Source organism: Struthio camelus, chromosome 2 (assembly GCF_040807025.1).
Source record: "Struthio camelus isolate bStrCam1 chromosome 2, bStrCam1.hap1, whole genome shotgun sequence".
In the NCBI taxonomy this organism is placed as follows: domain Eukaryota; kingdom Metazoa; phylum Chordata; class Aves; order Struthioniformes; family Struthionidae; genus Struthio; species Struthio camelus.
Genome location: NC_090943.1, coordinates 80,646,826 through 80,662,787, shown reverse-complemented (window position 1 = coordinate 80,662,787; position 15,962 = coordinate 80,646,826). Strand labels below are relative to the sequence as shown.

General features: G+C 47.8%; 1 protein-coding gene across 4 annotated transcripts; it reads left to right on the top strand.

Moving 5' to 3' along the window:
- Window positions 1-6,032: 6,032 nt before the first annotated feature.
- LOC104137776 (serine/threonine-protein kinase SBK2) lies at window positions 6,033-15,962 on the top strand. 4 transcript variants are annotated; one of them, XM_068931400.1, is made up of 4 exons: window positions 6,033-6,515; window positions 13,799-13,988; window positions 14,479-14,681; window positions 14,944-15,962. In XM_068931400.1, exons 1-4 carry the CDS (start codon window positions 6,375-6,377, stop codon window positions 15,496-15,498), a joined length of 1,089 nt encoding a protein of 362 aa, XP_068787501.1. In that variant the 5' UTR covers window positions 6,033-6,374; the 3' UTR covers window positions 15,499-15,962. The 4 variants fall into 4 exon arrangements, with proteins under 4 accessions (XP_068787501.1, XP_068787502.1, XP_068787503.1 ...); XM_068931401.1 differs by having other exon boundaries at window positions 6,360-6,515; window positions 13,799-13,946; XM_068931402.1 differs by lacking the exon at window positions 6,033-6,515 and adding an exon at window positions 6,522-6,718.

Below are 15,962 nucleotides of genomic sequence, written 5' to 3'. Positions count from 1 at the left end.
TGTTGTTCTGGTTTCAAGAAAGATATGGTGGAGTTAGAGAAGGTACAGAGAAGGGCAACTACAGTGATCAAAAGGATAGAGTAGCTGCCTTAAAATGAACAAGACTTGGAGAAGAAAAGGCTGGGAGAAAATATAACTGAGTTTATAAAATCATGGAGGTGGTGGATAAGGCAAATGCCTATCTGCTGTTCACCACATTCTGCAATATGACAGCTCAAGAACACATGGTGAAATTAATTTAAGAGAAGTTCAAAATAAAGAAGAGAAAGTACTTCTTTGCACAGCCTGAGTGGACTTGGGAACTTGCTGCCACCGGAGGTTGTGGAGGCAGGATGTAACACAGGGCTCAAAAAGGGATGAAACAAACTCATGAAATTAAAAGGACTTGGCATAGTTGTACCCTCCTACATCCGTAATACAAGAGATGCTGAAGACGTACGAGGGAAATGGACTGCAGAAAGTGGCCAGGCTTGTCCTCTTCCTAAACATCTCTTACTGCTGCTGTTGGAAGCAGAACACTGGGCTAGATGGACTATTGATCAAATAGAGCATTTTTTATGTTGTTTGTTAATTACTTTCAGGCCTGGCATGGTCAAGGCCCATTCACTGTGGCTACAGCACTTGGAAGTCCATTTTCTCCTGAGAAACAGAGCTGGATCGGGCTACTTTGTCAGAGAAGTAAGTAATCCCTTTCCTCCAACAAGTTGAGAAAAGCTGGTGAAAAAGTTCCTGAGCTTCCCTCAGTTACTAAAGAATTGTTTTCTAAAAGGCTGCCCATCCCGTCCCATAGACAAAGCATTTCAGGTGGCCCTTTCAGAGAAGGGAAAAATAATTAAGGATCCTGCTGCTTAGGGATGAACTCCACTCCATATCTGGAAACCCTCTGCCCTGAAGGGTCCCTGTTCCACCCACAAGGCAACTCCCTCCCATCTAACCTCCTGTATTAGTCTGAAAGTTGTCACCCTGGCACGGAGAGACCACAGATGTGACAAGCTAGCCCAGGACAGAGAATCACTCATCGGTCATTTAAATAGCCCAGGTATGGGGCTGTTTTGGGAGAAGTGGTTGCAGAGTGGGGTCATGGAGTTTATTGCCTTGCTAGTTTTACCTAGCGGGCGTTGCAGCATACCATGTCACCACATCATTTCCTTAGTGGAATGAACAAAAACAGCTGAACCGGATGAGAATAAAAGACCAGCTAACTCTGTATGCTGGCTTTTTGTATGATCTGATGGCAAATTCCTTGTGGAAGATGTAAGAGCAGGGAAGTATGTAGTAAATCCCCCAAATATTCTTCTAGCTTCCAGCAATCTGAGGCAGACATTGAATCTTTGTATTTAATTGTGCTTTTTCTCTGCAGAGTCTTCATCCAGTTATTTTACGAGCCCACATAAATCTTTATTGCCCACACTCTCCTGAGGCAAGTTGTTCTGCAGCTGACCGGCATGTTGCATGAAGAAGTCTTCTTGGGTTTGTTTTGAACCTGCCTAGTTCTTGTATCTCATCTTTTGCACAGACAGTGAGCAATAATTCTCTATTCATCTTAACCATTCCCTTACAGGTTTTACTGTATCTATTTATTATAGCTATTGCAGCTTCCCCTGGAGGGCCTCAGGAGATAGATGAGCCCATGCAGGGCTCAGTGTTACATTAGACACCAACACAGGGAGGCAGTGTCTCAGCAGCAATGGGTTCTGATGGGTGCTCGTTGGGGGCGTTTTGCAGGGTTTTGGTCTGCTGCCTTCTGCAGATGAAGCTATAGCATAATGTAGCAGGGCACTGATCCAGCCTCCCTGGAGGCAGCAGCATCCTTTGCCTTTCAGTAAAAGGCAGATGTGAGGCTTTTGAAAGATTGAAAAGTAGGCATTGTTTTGCCTTATTTGGAAAGTAATCCTCAGCCCCTGGCTCGCCATCCTTCAGGGAGCAGCTGGCCCTCGCTGCACCCCGATGGAAAGATGCTTTCCCAGCAGAACGCATTGTCTCTGCCTCACAGCCCAAGCCCCTCTCTCAGCACTGTCTCACCATGTCCCCTCTCCCAAGAGCAGCCTTGGCTTGCGTCGTCAGCTCCAAACCCCCTCTACCCCTGCACGTCCAGCCTGCTCTCCTACAAAGCCCCACAACAATCTTTCGCTTCCCAGGATCTGCCTCTAGGCTTTCCACGCACCCAGCCAACTCAGCCTTCTCCAGTGACACAGTCTCGCCAGGCTGCTGGTGGGTGCTGCAAGCGGAGCTGCTACCCAGCCAACCCCTAGCTACAAATAAGCCATTGAGCCTCAGGGACAATACTGATGTGCATCCTGGATACCGAATGTTGTGTTGTTTGAGCCCTGGAGGGCGAGGCTGGGAGAGATTATGAGGGAGAAGGTTAAAAATACATCTGTGCCGCATCCCAGCTCCATGCCTGCACAGGGCTGGAGCTGCCCTGCCCCAAACCCTGCACTGAGGCCCTGGGACCCATGTGCGAAGGCACTTTGGGCTGCACTGGGGAGGATGCTTCTGGCAGTGGTGAAAGGGGGCAACAAGGGGAGAGGAGCCTGGAACGGGACTAGGCCAGGTGTCTTGAAGCAGAGGTGGCGATCAATGAGTAATCGGAGATCCTGGGTGTGAGGGGTCCTGCCGAAGCTGGGGAGCACAGCCGGGAGCATCTCTGGGAAGCAGGGCCTGGGCTGGGAGCGAGCATGTTATTCGGGCTGACAGGAGGGGTGGGACATTGTATGTGCTTCAGGAAGGCGGCCAGCAGATTCCTTAGTGATGGGGTAGCGCTGAATGACCTCAGAGCACAAACGGTCTGTGCAGCTGGTGGGGTCCTCTGAGCACCCTGCCTGTGCCGAGGCAAGCGCAGGGCTCCCAGTCTGCGTGCAGGTAGCAGCCCCCACCCAGTAGCATCCTGCAGATCGGCTTGCCTGCCTGCTGGGGCTGGAGGGGAAGAAAGCGTTGGCAGCTCACAGTTTTGTTAATAGAAGAAGATGTAGGAAGGCAATGGGGAAAGGCAAAAAGCTATTCCCACTCCAGCATTAGACACTAAGTTGGGTCTGGAGAGCACTAAGTAAAGCTGGGTGCTGCAGATGAAGAGACCATAGCTGCCCTGCAAAGCTGCCATCAGTGGTGTTGCATCGAAATGCTTATGGTGAGTTTGCCTGTGTGTAGATAACCTGATCATTGCCATAAACTGCAGCTTTAAAAGAACAGAGCCATTCTAAAGCCGGAGGAATGCAACAGCGTTAAGTAAATGGATCTTGATGTTCATATTTCAGCAGCCTTCCTTCATATATGGCCATGCTGACAATCCTCAGTCCCAGTGCGGTGCCACGGAGTGTTCTCTTGGGTTCAAATAGATGTAGAATCCTCCATCACCCTAGATGATCTTGGTGTCTCTGATGGTACAGAATGGGAACTAAGAGCCACATGGATTGGGTAACTCCAAAACAGGAGTACAGACTTCCCATCCAACTCACCTCCTATGGGAGTCATCAGAACCATCAACGAGGGATGTTATAGAGGCTGGACTCACACTACTGCCAACACTAGGGAAACTCTGTAGTCTGCTAATCGTGCACTGGAGCAGTCAGTCCTCACAGTGGCTGTTCCAGTACTGAAGGTTTTGAAAGGGCAGCGTTAAAGTTGCCCAGCCATATACACACCTGGCATTGTCTAACTTTTGAGCACTTGATATTGCAACCTCAGGGCTCCTTTAACACTCTTTAAATATGCATGATTGCCTCAGAGTTATTTAAAGAACAAAGTAAGACAAATACTTGTAAATGAAATGGTGTCCTCACTATGTATCATTAGTAGAAATTCAGCCTTGAGCATTTGGAGTTATCTACTGTCACCTGAAGGACAGCTGCTATTTTGGTGGGAGTGAAATGAGCTGTTCTGTGTTCAGCCAGGAGGAGGAAGAAGGGAAGAGAACAAAGGGACTAAAGAGGTGTGGGGAAGTCCTACACAAGTGGGCCCCTTCACTGAGGCTGCTTTAGTCCAGCTGTTCCTCATGCAGTCTCTGTCACTGCTAAGACTTTGTGACATTGGCTGCCACATCCGTCTCCTGAGAATGTTCATGTTCCATCGTTATTTTGCATGCTGCCTTTTCTACGTGAAAAAGGCATGCGAAGGACAGGATGTTTATTGTGCTGTCATTTCAGAGGTAAAGAAGGAGGCATTTATGCAAAGTATTGTTGTCAAATATCAAAGGCCATCCACAGTGTCTGTCTGTGTCACAAAGCATGACCATGCATCTTAAAAGAGTCTTTGCAGTGGAAAATATTAGATAACCTGAATAGAAGTGACATTAACGCCCACCTACAATTCCTCCCCTCTTCCACTGTTTCTCTTCCATTTACCTCCAAAGCTTGGCTACAGAGTTTGCCTGAAGGATGTGCAGATGCACAGCCCTAATTCCTGGATCAGAGCACTTCATGCTAGTAAACTTCATGTTGTTCTAGGTCCCCGTAAACTGATCTAGAGAGAGATCCAAAAGACACCTTGCCTTACTGCGTTTTCCAAGATTCTTTGTGGGTTTGCTCACGGCTCGGGAGGCAAACTGTTCTCTGGGGCTGGAGACAGTGTATCCTCAAGTCCATAGCTGGGACCAACCTTCTGAAAGACAAAGAGGGTCTCGGTTACTTCATATTCCCAGCTCCGCCTGTGTTGACTTTGCCCCATATCTTGGTAGCCTGTAGGACAAAATAAGTGTGGAATGGGTGAGGCAGGTATACGTGTTAAATTATAGAAGTTCCGAAATGCACAAATGTTGATTTCATTAGCTGAATAGCAGGCCCTAGGACCTCCAGCAGCTGCTCTTTGCCCAATCCCCAGGCACAGAGAACAGGGAATCTCACACAGACACGATAAACAGTATGTGACATTTTCCCTGAGCTGTGGGAATGCATGACAAGCCCTCCAGATGTACAAGTATCAGATGAGCTGCAGGTGGGAGAAAGCCCTCAGCCAGGGATGTTGCTGCCAAAGGAAGCTAGCTACTCCTTGGTGAGCTGCTGGCAAGGCTGAAAAAGAGGTTTCTTTCCTGAACCAAGCTGCTCAGCAGCTCCTAACCGCCCATGAATTAGGAAAGGAAAGTGTGGGAGATATGGCTCTTAAAAGAATAGCTGAAAAAAACAGGAAGCCTACTGAATTTTGTTCCCAGATCTGGTAGCAGATTTGAGTTAGTGGTTAGAGTGGAGGAGAGGGGCTGAGGAGTAAAAGCAAAAGGATAGCTTGGAGCCTGACTATGCTACTCCTCTTGCCCTCTCATTTCTTGCACCAGTCCTGAGTGGCAGCAGCCTGGTTCTTCCCAGCTCTGTGATGACAGCCCAGTGCATCTCACCTTACTGCCCTTATGCTGGGCAGAGCACTGAGTGACGAGCCCTTGGTGTAACTTCCCTCCCTCCTGCGAGTAGGCAGTAAGATTCAGCCATGTGCTGGAAATGCAGAGCCCTTGTGATTACAGGGGCTGCACTGCTCTCCCATGTTAGACTCTGCCTTTCACCTCTGCCCTCTCTCAGCCTTCCTCACTGTACTGTGGTCACAGAGGGAGCACAGAGGCTCGCCAGGGTGGCTGAAGCCTTGGATGGTCCCCTGCATGGCCCCAGCTCCGTGGGACAGGCAAGTCAGTGCTCCTCTGTCATGGCTGCACGCATCACTGCTCTAGCTGCGCAAATCAGTCCATTTCCTCCAAAGCACAAGTCGCTGCTTCAGATCCGAGACCTGGGACCTGCACGGTGTTGGTGTCCTCAGGGGGGGCTTTCCTCTACATGCTCAGGTGGAAGAAAGAGGAATTAGACCCAGGAGTATAGGCTGGGTGGCAGGACTGGGAACAGGTGAAATGTCTAAAAGCCATTGTAGTTACCACTAACAATTTCACCTTCTTCACAGTGCTCTGTAGTGCTGGCTTGTGCAAGGAGTCTGACTCACCAGGTCCCACGAAGCAACCTTGAACTAGTTATGGTTCATGCCTAGTCTCTGATACTCACTGATGCAGGCGTTGTGACTGAAACGCCTTCTGCCCTCTTGGTGGCCAGGAGAAAGCACTGGCAGCCCAAGGTGTGGTTCTGAGCCTGGCCGTGGTGGTTGTGCTGTTACTGGCATGGCTCCAGAGCAACGACTGTGCATCCACACAGCGAGCTGCTCCGCTCCCTCAGCTGCGATGGGGGCACGAGCCTGCAGGAAGAGCTGAGCAGGGTGGATCTGCTGGAGGATCCCTGGGGCTTGTGATGGTATGGCTGGAGCAGCAGCAGCAAATCCTCCCTGATCCCTGCAACACCTTCCCTCTGCTACACCAGGCAGATGGATAACCCCTTCCTGCTCCCATTGCCCCTCTCCTCCTCCCAGCTGAGGTCACCTTCAGCACAGCAGCTCCGTGCCCCCGGACTGGGGACATGGGGAAGGGGCGGAGCGTCATGCTGAGCCCTGTAATGCCTGGCAGCCCCTCCGCCTGCAGGCGCACACTGAGCCCAGCCCAGCATCGGCAGTTGGAGAAGCAAGGCAGTCCACGCTGTCATATCACGCTGCTGGAGAAGGTGAGAGGCTTGATGCAGAGGGACAGGGTATGTGGGAGGAGAAGCTGCAGTTGTCGCAGGACAAAAGAGGCTGGATAGGCACAAAGAAGGGCATAGCCAGGCACCCCTCACAAACCAGCTCTGGAGACTCAGGCTGAGCGTGCTGGCACAACATGGAGCGCACCCATTTTCGACATTTGCTATTCAGCGTCGTCTGACGGATGGTGAGCTCCTTAGGTGGCTCTGCCCAGAAGGGTTATTTTAGGTAGGGGGGATTGCTTGGCAGTTGCATTTGGTGGGATGGCACCGTGGTCCTAGGAGGAGACTCTGATGTGGTTTGGTCCCTGAGAGACTTAGGGAGTTTTGTCCGAGGAGGCTGCTGTTTGCAGCAGAGGTTGCAGTATCCTCTGTCCTTATGGGAGACAGTGGCGTGGGTCTCTCTGAGGCTGTGCATTTCTGCCGAAGAGAGCGTTTTGCAGTCCTGCAAAGGGAACAGTCAGGTAGGTCCCTCCAGTGAGATTAAGTCCTGGCTTGCTGACTGGTTTTAAAATGTAACTCATAAATCTATTAGTAATAAGGCCACAAACAACCGCTGTGATAATCTCTTCTGATCTCCCACGTAGTAAGAAAGATTGCTGAGCTTTGTCTGTATTAAATGTGTTTTACACCAGAGTGTGTCTTTTAGGATAAATAAGCCATTCTTGAGTTAAAAGACCTAGCGATAGAGAGAGATTCTTCTATACTGTTTGATGAGTTTTTTAGCCATAAATATCCTTCTTCATAGAATGTGCACTGCACTTGAAGTCTGAACTTGCCTTGTTTCTGCTTCAGCTACTGTTTTTTATTATAATGCTTTTACTCAATGGGAGAACCCTCTTAGCAAATTTCTAGTACTTAGGAAAATACATACAGATGATTGAGTTGCTTTTTCACTTTTGCTAAGCTAAAAAGACTGCTCCCCTGGAAATTTCCCCTGTAATTGTCAGCCCTTTTATCATTTTCACGGTTCTTTTCTAATCCTTCTTCAAACTGTGGACACTACCACTAGACTGATGAACTGTGATCTCACGAATACCTTTAAAAAGATAGCCAACAATCCAGTAGCTAATATTGTTAACCCTCAGACATAACTGGCCTCCAGAAGAGTTAAGGAAATTTGCCCTAGAGAAACACAGTAGACTCGCAACAGTAGATTTTTAACATTTCAAAAAACTTCATACAAAATGTAGATAAAGAATACAAAGCAAACTGAAGGAATGCGTTTCTAATAAAAATACAAAACTCAGGGGTACACACTATTCTCAATTCCAGTGCAGAAATCATTGGCAGGTGGCCAGCTCTTCAGAAATAAAGCTTTCCTAATTTAGCAGAATTTCAGAGATTCCGTTTCAGACTGCTTCAGGGCATCTGTGTGTAGGAACCTCTGCAGAAACTAGAGTTCAGTGCAAGACACACATAGTCTCAGAGGTATATGATCTCTTCTTTTATTATAACTAATTTAACTCTAGCTTATTGTATGCAAGCTGAAAATGTATCTATTTTTTGTTTATAGCAAAGCTTATTTTCTTAACTTAGCATCTGGGAAATTCTAGTTTGTCTCTCATTTCTGATGTTTCGTGCACCTGATGCTTTCCTCACATTCTCTTTAGCAGAGTGAATGCAAAGGTGGAATCTGCAACATCTGTTACTCTCATATCTTTATTCTCTTAGACTTATATCTGTATCACTTAGATGTGTATCTATATCATTGTACACCATTTCTCATGCAATTCTGTATCATCCTATACATTAAAGCCTACAAAGGAAGTGAGGCTATACCAGGTCTACATTTCTGTGTTTACACAGTGCCCATTTTGTCTACAGAGCAGCATGAAGAACTTACACTGACCTGATTAACATGACATAACAATTTATTTCAGTCACTTAGTGCCAGGCTACACTCCCTTCATCTTTATTTGTTTGGAATACTTTCATGTGTGTGTGCATGTGCGCGTGTGCACTAGTTTTATCAAGCAATACATGCCAGTAAATAGCAACAGTCTTTCTTCTTCATTATTTACCCGGCCCCGTATCTGTGTCACTGCAAACATTCCGAGGATGATTTCAGTATTTTCTTCTAAATCATTGACAAAAGTAAGAGCATTATAGCAGGGTTAAGATTTAACAAAATTGCATAAGGTCCTCACCTTACGCCATTAAAAACCAATAATTTCCACTAAACTGAGTCTTGCAAGTTTGCTAATTTTTTAAATCCATCAAAAATGTATGGCTTACTGATTTTGATCGATGCCAGGATGAATTTGTGCAAATAGTTTTCAGGGAATGTTCTCTGAATGGGATGTTTCTGGCAGATGCTAGATGAACCATTACTAATTTGAGAACGGTTCAGCACCTCCATCAATGATTTGGAGGTTAATGGAAAATCCCCCTTACACAGCCCCTAAACAGAGGTGCATGTGGTGGTTGATAACGACAGAGACACAGAGCGATCTGAATTGCTTGATACACTAAGTCCATTCAGACAAAATGTGTTTTATTAACGGCAGTGGGAAAGTATTCAGCTAGGAACAAGGCAGGTAACACTTAGAAAGGGATCTGAAGAGGAACTGTAGGTTTTTGCCTGTAAAATAGTATTTAAAAAAATGCTGGAGTCATAATGGATGTGTGAGTACTAGTTCTCTATGTGAGTACGGGTTTGCAGGACCCCTGCAAAAAGAGGTCCTGGGGTCACAGCAGGAGTGCAGAGGGTGATTTTCACTTCAGTGCCTCACAGCATAACCCTCACAATAATGAGTGGTCTAAAATGGGGGCTGAAAAACTGGTTAGAGTTCAGAAAAGAGCCATAAAGTGGGTCTGAGAGCTGGACAAAAGGCCTTGGTTTGAGAACTGGACAGAAGGTACTTTGAAGGAGTTTAACCAGTAAGAAGACTGAGAGGTGTCTTGATCACAGGGTATGAAGATGCTTATTGTGAAGTTCAAAACGTGACTACAATTGCTAGAAACATATCCTACCTGTCTGTAAACTAATTTGGATGCTACAGAAGCACAATTTGATGGTTTGTGAAGCTTAGGTAAGGAGTTAGCTAAATACATAGGCTGAGTTGCGGGCTATACACTGCTTGTTTTACTCAAAGTAGTTTAAAATGTCCTCATAAGCTGTGGTCATACCTCTGACCACAATGCATATAAAGCCGACAGCAGTCAAGAGAAAAATAAGAGGTTCTAAAGGACTCTCTTCTCTAGCTAAGGAAGTTGAGTGGCAGACAGCTAAATTCAAATTACGAGATGGTAGAAATATATAACAGCAAGGATGTTAATGCTAGCTTTTCCAGTAGACCAAAGCTTGTCTTTGGCTCAAGCACGCATGATTTTTAGAAGACATGCTCCAAAAGCTGTAGTTTGTTTGTCTTGGCTTAATGTGCTGCAGAAGATAAGACTAGAAAATCTCCCCATATGCTCATGCACATTTTCAATGGCGTCATAGCTCTGGTTGTGTTATAGTGAGATTACAATACAGGTCTGTCTGTCTTTGACATAAATGAAGTGCATGGGACATGTATGAAGTGTTTTTCTGACCTTGGTATATTAGTCCTTTTGGTGGAAGAGCTAGAATGACATTACTTAGACTGAGACACTGTATCCCCATAGGCTAGCTCCTCCTCACCTCCTCAGGTGTATCCCTCCTTGGGCTCCTCCAAGAGTATCTTCTGACAGTGGAAAGGGTATGAATTTCCTGGTGAGCTGTCTGTCATTTGGCCTCAGATCTTCCTTTTCCTTGGCCCAAGTGGAGATGGCTATACATTAGTGTGGGTTGTGCAAAGGACATACTGGGTGCAAGATGGGTAAGAACAAGCAACGGCCAGAAGACACTAGGGACCCTTTCAGGGAACTGAGGGTGTCTTACACAGCGACAGCTTGGAACCAGGATCTGTAGTGGGGATGAAGCACAGGAAGGATAGCGGAGGAAGGGCCAGTTTTGAGAAAGATCTAGCCTACCCCTTCAATACAGCACAGCCAAATGGAGAATGCCTCCTGGCCTGTGCCCTGGAAGCCTCCTCCCCAGGGCTTGTCACTGGGCAAAGAGCCCTGTAGGAGGTAACAGGGGTAGAGCGCAGAGCACCCAGACATGCTCTGCTTGGCTGTGTCTCAAATTTGGCCCCCACCTAACTTCTATGGTCCTGCTACTCTGGAGCTGTGGCAGTGCTACCCTAGAGAAAGACCCAGTAACTTTGGTCATCTCCTGGGATGTAGAGTTCTGTAATCACTTTCCTCAAGGGCAGCAAGGGTCAAATCCTGGAAACTTCTCTGGAGTGACTGCAGCTGGGGCTTCCCTTGCATGGGATCCTTATTAGACGCAGAGCGTTGTCACCATCCCTCATATTCTCCCCACGTTCTCTGGCTGATCTGTTTTTCCCAAGCTGGTTGTTTCACTTTGATTCTCTGCTCTGTATCCAGATAATCCATGCCTGGAAGTAAGGATCCTGAAAGGTGGAATGGAAGGACACAAGAGTTTTTGGAATTTTTTAACTGCAAATGTTTATGGACTGAAATGTGTTGACTCCCAGAACTAGAGTGAGAATCAAGAATATATGGAGAAGAGTATCCCCCCGCTCACGATAACAAGCTTTCACAATCATAAATAGGAGATAATAAATGAATCATATTATAAATAATACCATACAAATATGAACTAATTAATAAGTACATAGGTACTTGAAAATTATATCATTATTGAAAGATTAAATTAAGTGGATGCAGCAAAAAGATTCTAACCTTTGGGTTAGATATCACTAACAGGTGGTGAGCCCATGAGGGAAGAAATGTTATCTAACTTAAGTTTGAGAAATTAAGTTGCCTGAGAAGATCATGAACCGTTTGGTGAGAAGAACTTATAAATCACCATGAATTTGATACAGGAGAAATACTGTCTTACAGAAGAGATCTTCTTCTATTTTACCACAAATATAAACCTATTTTATTCTGTACAAGAAAAGCAGACATCTTTCCTGTTGTTCTATTTCCTATTTAGGAAATAGCCTATCTAATATCAAGGTGGGGCCTATGTGTTTCAAGGGTCTATTACACTTTTAGCTTTTCTCTATATTCCTAGCTAGGACATTTTAAAAAGCTTTTTCAGACATTCTTTTAAATGCTGAAATGTGACAACACTGATTTGCACATCTCAGTGGCAGAGTGGCAGTTATGCAGAATTTTGCATGCTGTGACGGCTGAGCAGCAAACAGGAGAACATCAAAGCAAAATCTCTAAAATACTTTCCAGACTGGTTTTCGCCATGATGTCTCCCCAATCTTTCATTCATGCCCTCCTGTGCATACACTTGTTCAATGCTGAACTCCCTATGGACTATCCGAACTTTGCCTGCTGCTGTCTCTCACATCTTTTCAGAAAACGAGGGCCAATTACTTGACATTCGCAGATTTGGATGAGATTTAGCAATGCAATATAGGTGGCAAGGGAAAAGAAAGGGAACTCTCCCACAGGGACTCCTGGGCTCCTACACAAATCTGGCCTTTTTGTACCTTTCCTACGTTTAAATGATTCTCTTGCTAAATTACTGGATTCTTCTGTGTAACCAGATTTAGCAGCAGTGGAGGTTGGAAGCTGAAGGAAGTACAATCAAGCTCTGGTTACAGATAGAGCAATATAAAACCTAAGGCAGTTCCCACTCCATATTCCTGGAGTGCCATCTGCCTTTACAGTCAGCAACATGAGGTCCTACTCCTTCCCCTAGAAGGGGGGCGGTCATCATGTGAGTCACAGTGTTTCATGGAATAAGATCCTGAGTTTGTAGATGCTGAGGTGAGCCACTGGCTTTATACCATAGCTCTGTCTTGCTCCATGCTGGTTAAGATATATCCAAGAATACTGCAGCCCTCAGGACCTTGGGTTGCATCTTGACCTGCATTAGGCAGAGTGTTACCAGCAAGTCCAGGGAGGTGAGCCTTCCCCTCCTACTCAACACTGGTGAGGCCACACCTGGAGGGCTGGGTCCAGTTCTGGGCTCCCCAATACAAGAGAAATATGGAGCAACTGGAGCGAGTGCAGCGAAGGGCCGCAAAGATGATGAAGTGACTGGAGCATCTTTCATATAAGGAGAGGCTGAGAAAGCTGGGACTGTTCAGCCTGGAGAAGAGAAGGCTCAGGGGAGATCTTATCAATGTGCATAACTACCTGATGGGAGGGTGTAAAGAAGATGCAGCCAGGCTCTTCTCAGTGGTAGTGAGTGACAGGACAAGCGGCAATGGGCACAAACTGAAATACAAGAAATTCCATTCAAATACAAGAAAGAAACGTTTTACTGTATGGGTGACAGCACGGGAGCAGGTTGCCCAGAGAGGTTGTGGAGTCTGCCTCTTTGGCGATAAGCAAAACCTCACTGGACAGGGTCCTGAGCAACCTGCTCTAGCTGACTCTGCACTGAGCAGGGGGGTTGGACGAGACTAGATCCCCAGAGGTCCCGTCCAACCGCAGCTATGCTGTGATTTGGTGACTCTATGTCCTTGCTCTGAAGCAAGGAACGGCTTCCAGGCCCAGGGTGACTAAGTGTCCATGTTCAGAGCACAGGGAGGTAGTCAGGGGAGTGCTGGCAGGTGTCCTTCAAAATGCTGCCTTGTTGCTAGCTAGAGAGACTGAAAAAAACATTTCTCTGAAATGGGTCTGAAGCAGCTGGCTCTAGCTCTAAATGCCACCAGTGTCTGAGCTTCCTTCCTGCCTCAGTTTCTTGACTGAACAGATGAGTGACTTTGGGTCAGAAATGTCAGCAGGCATGTGAGGGACTGAACACCCTTTGGCTTGCTCATAGCGCACTACCTCAGACTAGTAATCTGGTATTTGTCATGGGCTAGCTGTGCCTCTGCCTAAGGGACAAGCCTGTCTGTGCTGGTACCTTAAGGACTTTCTTCAATAGACACCAGGGCTAGGTTTCAGTATGGAGAGAGGTGGTCTTTTTGCAATAGGCTATGGAGAGCAAAAGGGGTGGGTCATGCTTCCTGAGCTGAGATTTTGTTAATGTTTTGCTCCTAACACCATGGAGCATAGACTAAGAAGAGGCCTAGAAGGCCAGGCTTTAGTACAGGCACAGAAAGATGGTCCAGCATCTTGAAATGAGAGGCCCTAGGGACTACAATTAGAGAGAGACAGGCAACTGTCTCCAGCACCACTGTGAGAGTGCTCAGGTTTGATGTTGTAGAAATACCATGGCATGGTTTGTGGCAGGTCTGACATGGTTCTCTCTGTGCATGCTGTGCTACTCCTGACTCAGGCTGTCTGTGGTTTTTCTGCAGCACTCAGCAATGGCCGAGAGCTCAGCTGTGGCAGTGGCAGTGACAACGGCACCAGCTGTGCTAGATGAGCTCTTGGAGATCACAGCCCAGAGCCTGGTGCGCATGGAGGTGGCTGAGCACTACGAGGTCATTCAAGAGCTGGGCAGGGGCAAGTATGGCCACGTGGTGCTAGTGACCCACAGGCAGCGAGGTGAGGAGCTGGCTCCACCACGAGAGCTCTTGGGCCTTGCCTCCTCTCCCCTTGGCTCTTGTGCCTTGCCTCCTGGGGACTGATAGCCCCAGGCTGAGCTAAATTGTGGTCCTAGGCCCCTGGGCAAGGTGTGTGGGGAGGACCCAGGTGCCGGTCAGAGCTGGTAAGGCTTGTTAGTGCTCTCAGGGCTCTGACACCACTTTTCCCCGGTATTCTCAGGTCAGACTTACAGGCCCATGCAGCCTGAATCTCCCTTCCTCTACGCAGTGCTCCTGCGGTGTGCGCTGACTGGCTCAAAACTCAAGCCGGTAGCAGTGCCCATTTTCATACTGAGTACCAACAGGATATATCTGTACAGAGTACCCATGTGAGGCCAGAGACCTCCATGTGGCTGTGAGTTTCCTGCCCCATGGCTGCCCAATGCCCTCTCTATCTGGTCTTGGTGTCAGTGGTTTTCAGGAGGAGTCTAACCCATTTTCCTCCTCCTCAGGGACTCCCATGGCTCTTAAGCTGCTACCAAAAGCCAGTACCAAGCTGCACACTTTTCTATATGAGTACTGTGTGGCACTCTCCCTTGCCACCCATCCCGCTATCATCGGCATGTTTGGAATTGCAATTGAGTCCAGCCAGTACTATGGTTTCCTCTATGAAGCGGCACTGCACAAAGACCTCATCTCTATCATCAAACCACGGGTGAGTGCTGCTACAAGGGCATGGGAACTGGGACTGTGCGACTTGGCCCCCGTGCAGACTGGCTGGGTCAGAGGGAGAGAGGAAAAGCGATGGGATATGGGTCTCTCACCTCGGGGGACTATAGCTTTGAACCAGCTTCAAGCTTGCAAGACCAGAAATGCCAAGGCCTTCCCTAATGCAGAGGAAACAGGTGAGAGCCCAGCTAGTAGGGCTGCTAAGATGCCATGTGTGTGCAATATTACCTCTGTCTGTCCCTGTGCAGGATGGGATCCCTGAACCAGCTGCGAAGCACTGTGCCAAGCAGCTTGCGAGTGCACTGGAATTCATCCACAGCCGAGGACTTGTGTACCGTGATGTCAAGCCTGAGAACGTGCTGCTTTTTGATCCCGAATGTCGGTGTATCAAGTTGACTGACTTTGGGCTCACACGGCCTAAGGGTACCAAGCTCAAACTGGTGGCTGGGGTAATCCCATACACTGCCCCAGAGCTGAGCAACACCACTGATGCACAGGGGCTGCCCATTGACGCCAGTTTGGATGCCTGGGCCTTTGGCGTACTTCTTTTTTGCCTACTGACTGGCTACTTCCCCTGGGAGCAGAGTCTGCCAGAAGACCCTTTCTTTGAGGACTTCATGCTTTGGCAGGAGACAGGTTTGGAGGCTGATCTGCCTCGTCATTGGAAACGCCTGACCGCTGAGGCTGCCCTCATGCTGCGAAGCCTACTGGCCCTAGATCCTACCAAGCGTGGTCCTGTCAGCGGGGTTTTGCGCTATGTTGATTGCCCCTGGCGACTGGAGGAAGCTGCTGTGAAGCCCTAGAGCATGCCCCCTGTGGGAGGAAGTAAGGCCAAGTGTCACCCTGTGAGGGTCTTACGGGCCTGGGGCATCACAACATGCCTCCAGCAGGCCGGGGGCAAGAGGCCGTGATGAATAATAATCCAGACAGCAACTGCTCCATAGTGCTGCTCTCCTGCCACCATGGAGTCAGGCTGCCTTCCCAGCTGATGATCCTTACCCCATGGCTTCCTGCCACCCAGTGCCATCTCTTTGTGCTTCCTTGCGCTTCCTCAGGGCTTGAAAACATCTGCGGCTTCTTGGCAATGACTATCATGACTATCATCTCCATCCATGTGTGAAACACCCACTCGCTTCCTGGGCGCAGGAACTCTGGGGCAGTTTCTAGGCTCTGCAGCACCTGTCTTGCCATAGAAATAGAGCAAAACATTTACCTTTGTATTCTTTATGTGGCTCTTTTTCTCTCATAATAAAATGCCTGCACAGGG

What these genes read in the sequence shown, in the direction of transcription:
- LOC104137776 (XM_068931400.1), top strand. Translation starts at nt 6,375, where the DNA reads ATGGGGAAGGGGCGGAGCGTCATGCTGAGCCCTGTAATGCCTGGCAGC. An exon ending in ATATCACGCTGCTGGAGAAG is followed by an intron (nt 6,516 to 13,798) that starts GTGAGAGGCTTG and finishes GTTTTTCTGCAG; the next exon opens with CACTCAGCAATGGCCGAGAG. An exon ending in AGTGACCCACAGGCAGCGAG is followed by an intron (nt 13,989 to 14,478) that starts GTGAGGAGCTGG and finishes CCTCCTCCTCAG; the next exon opens with GGACTCCCATGGCTCTTAAG.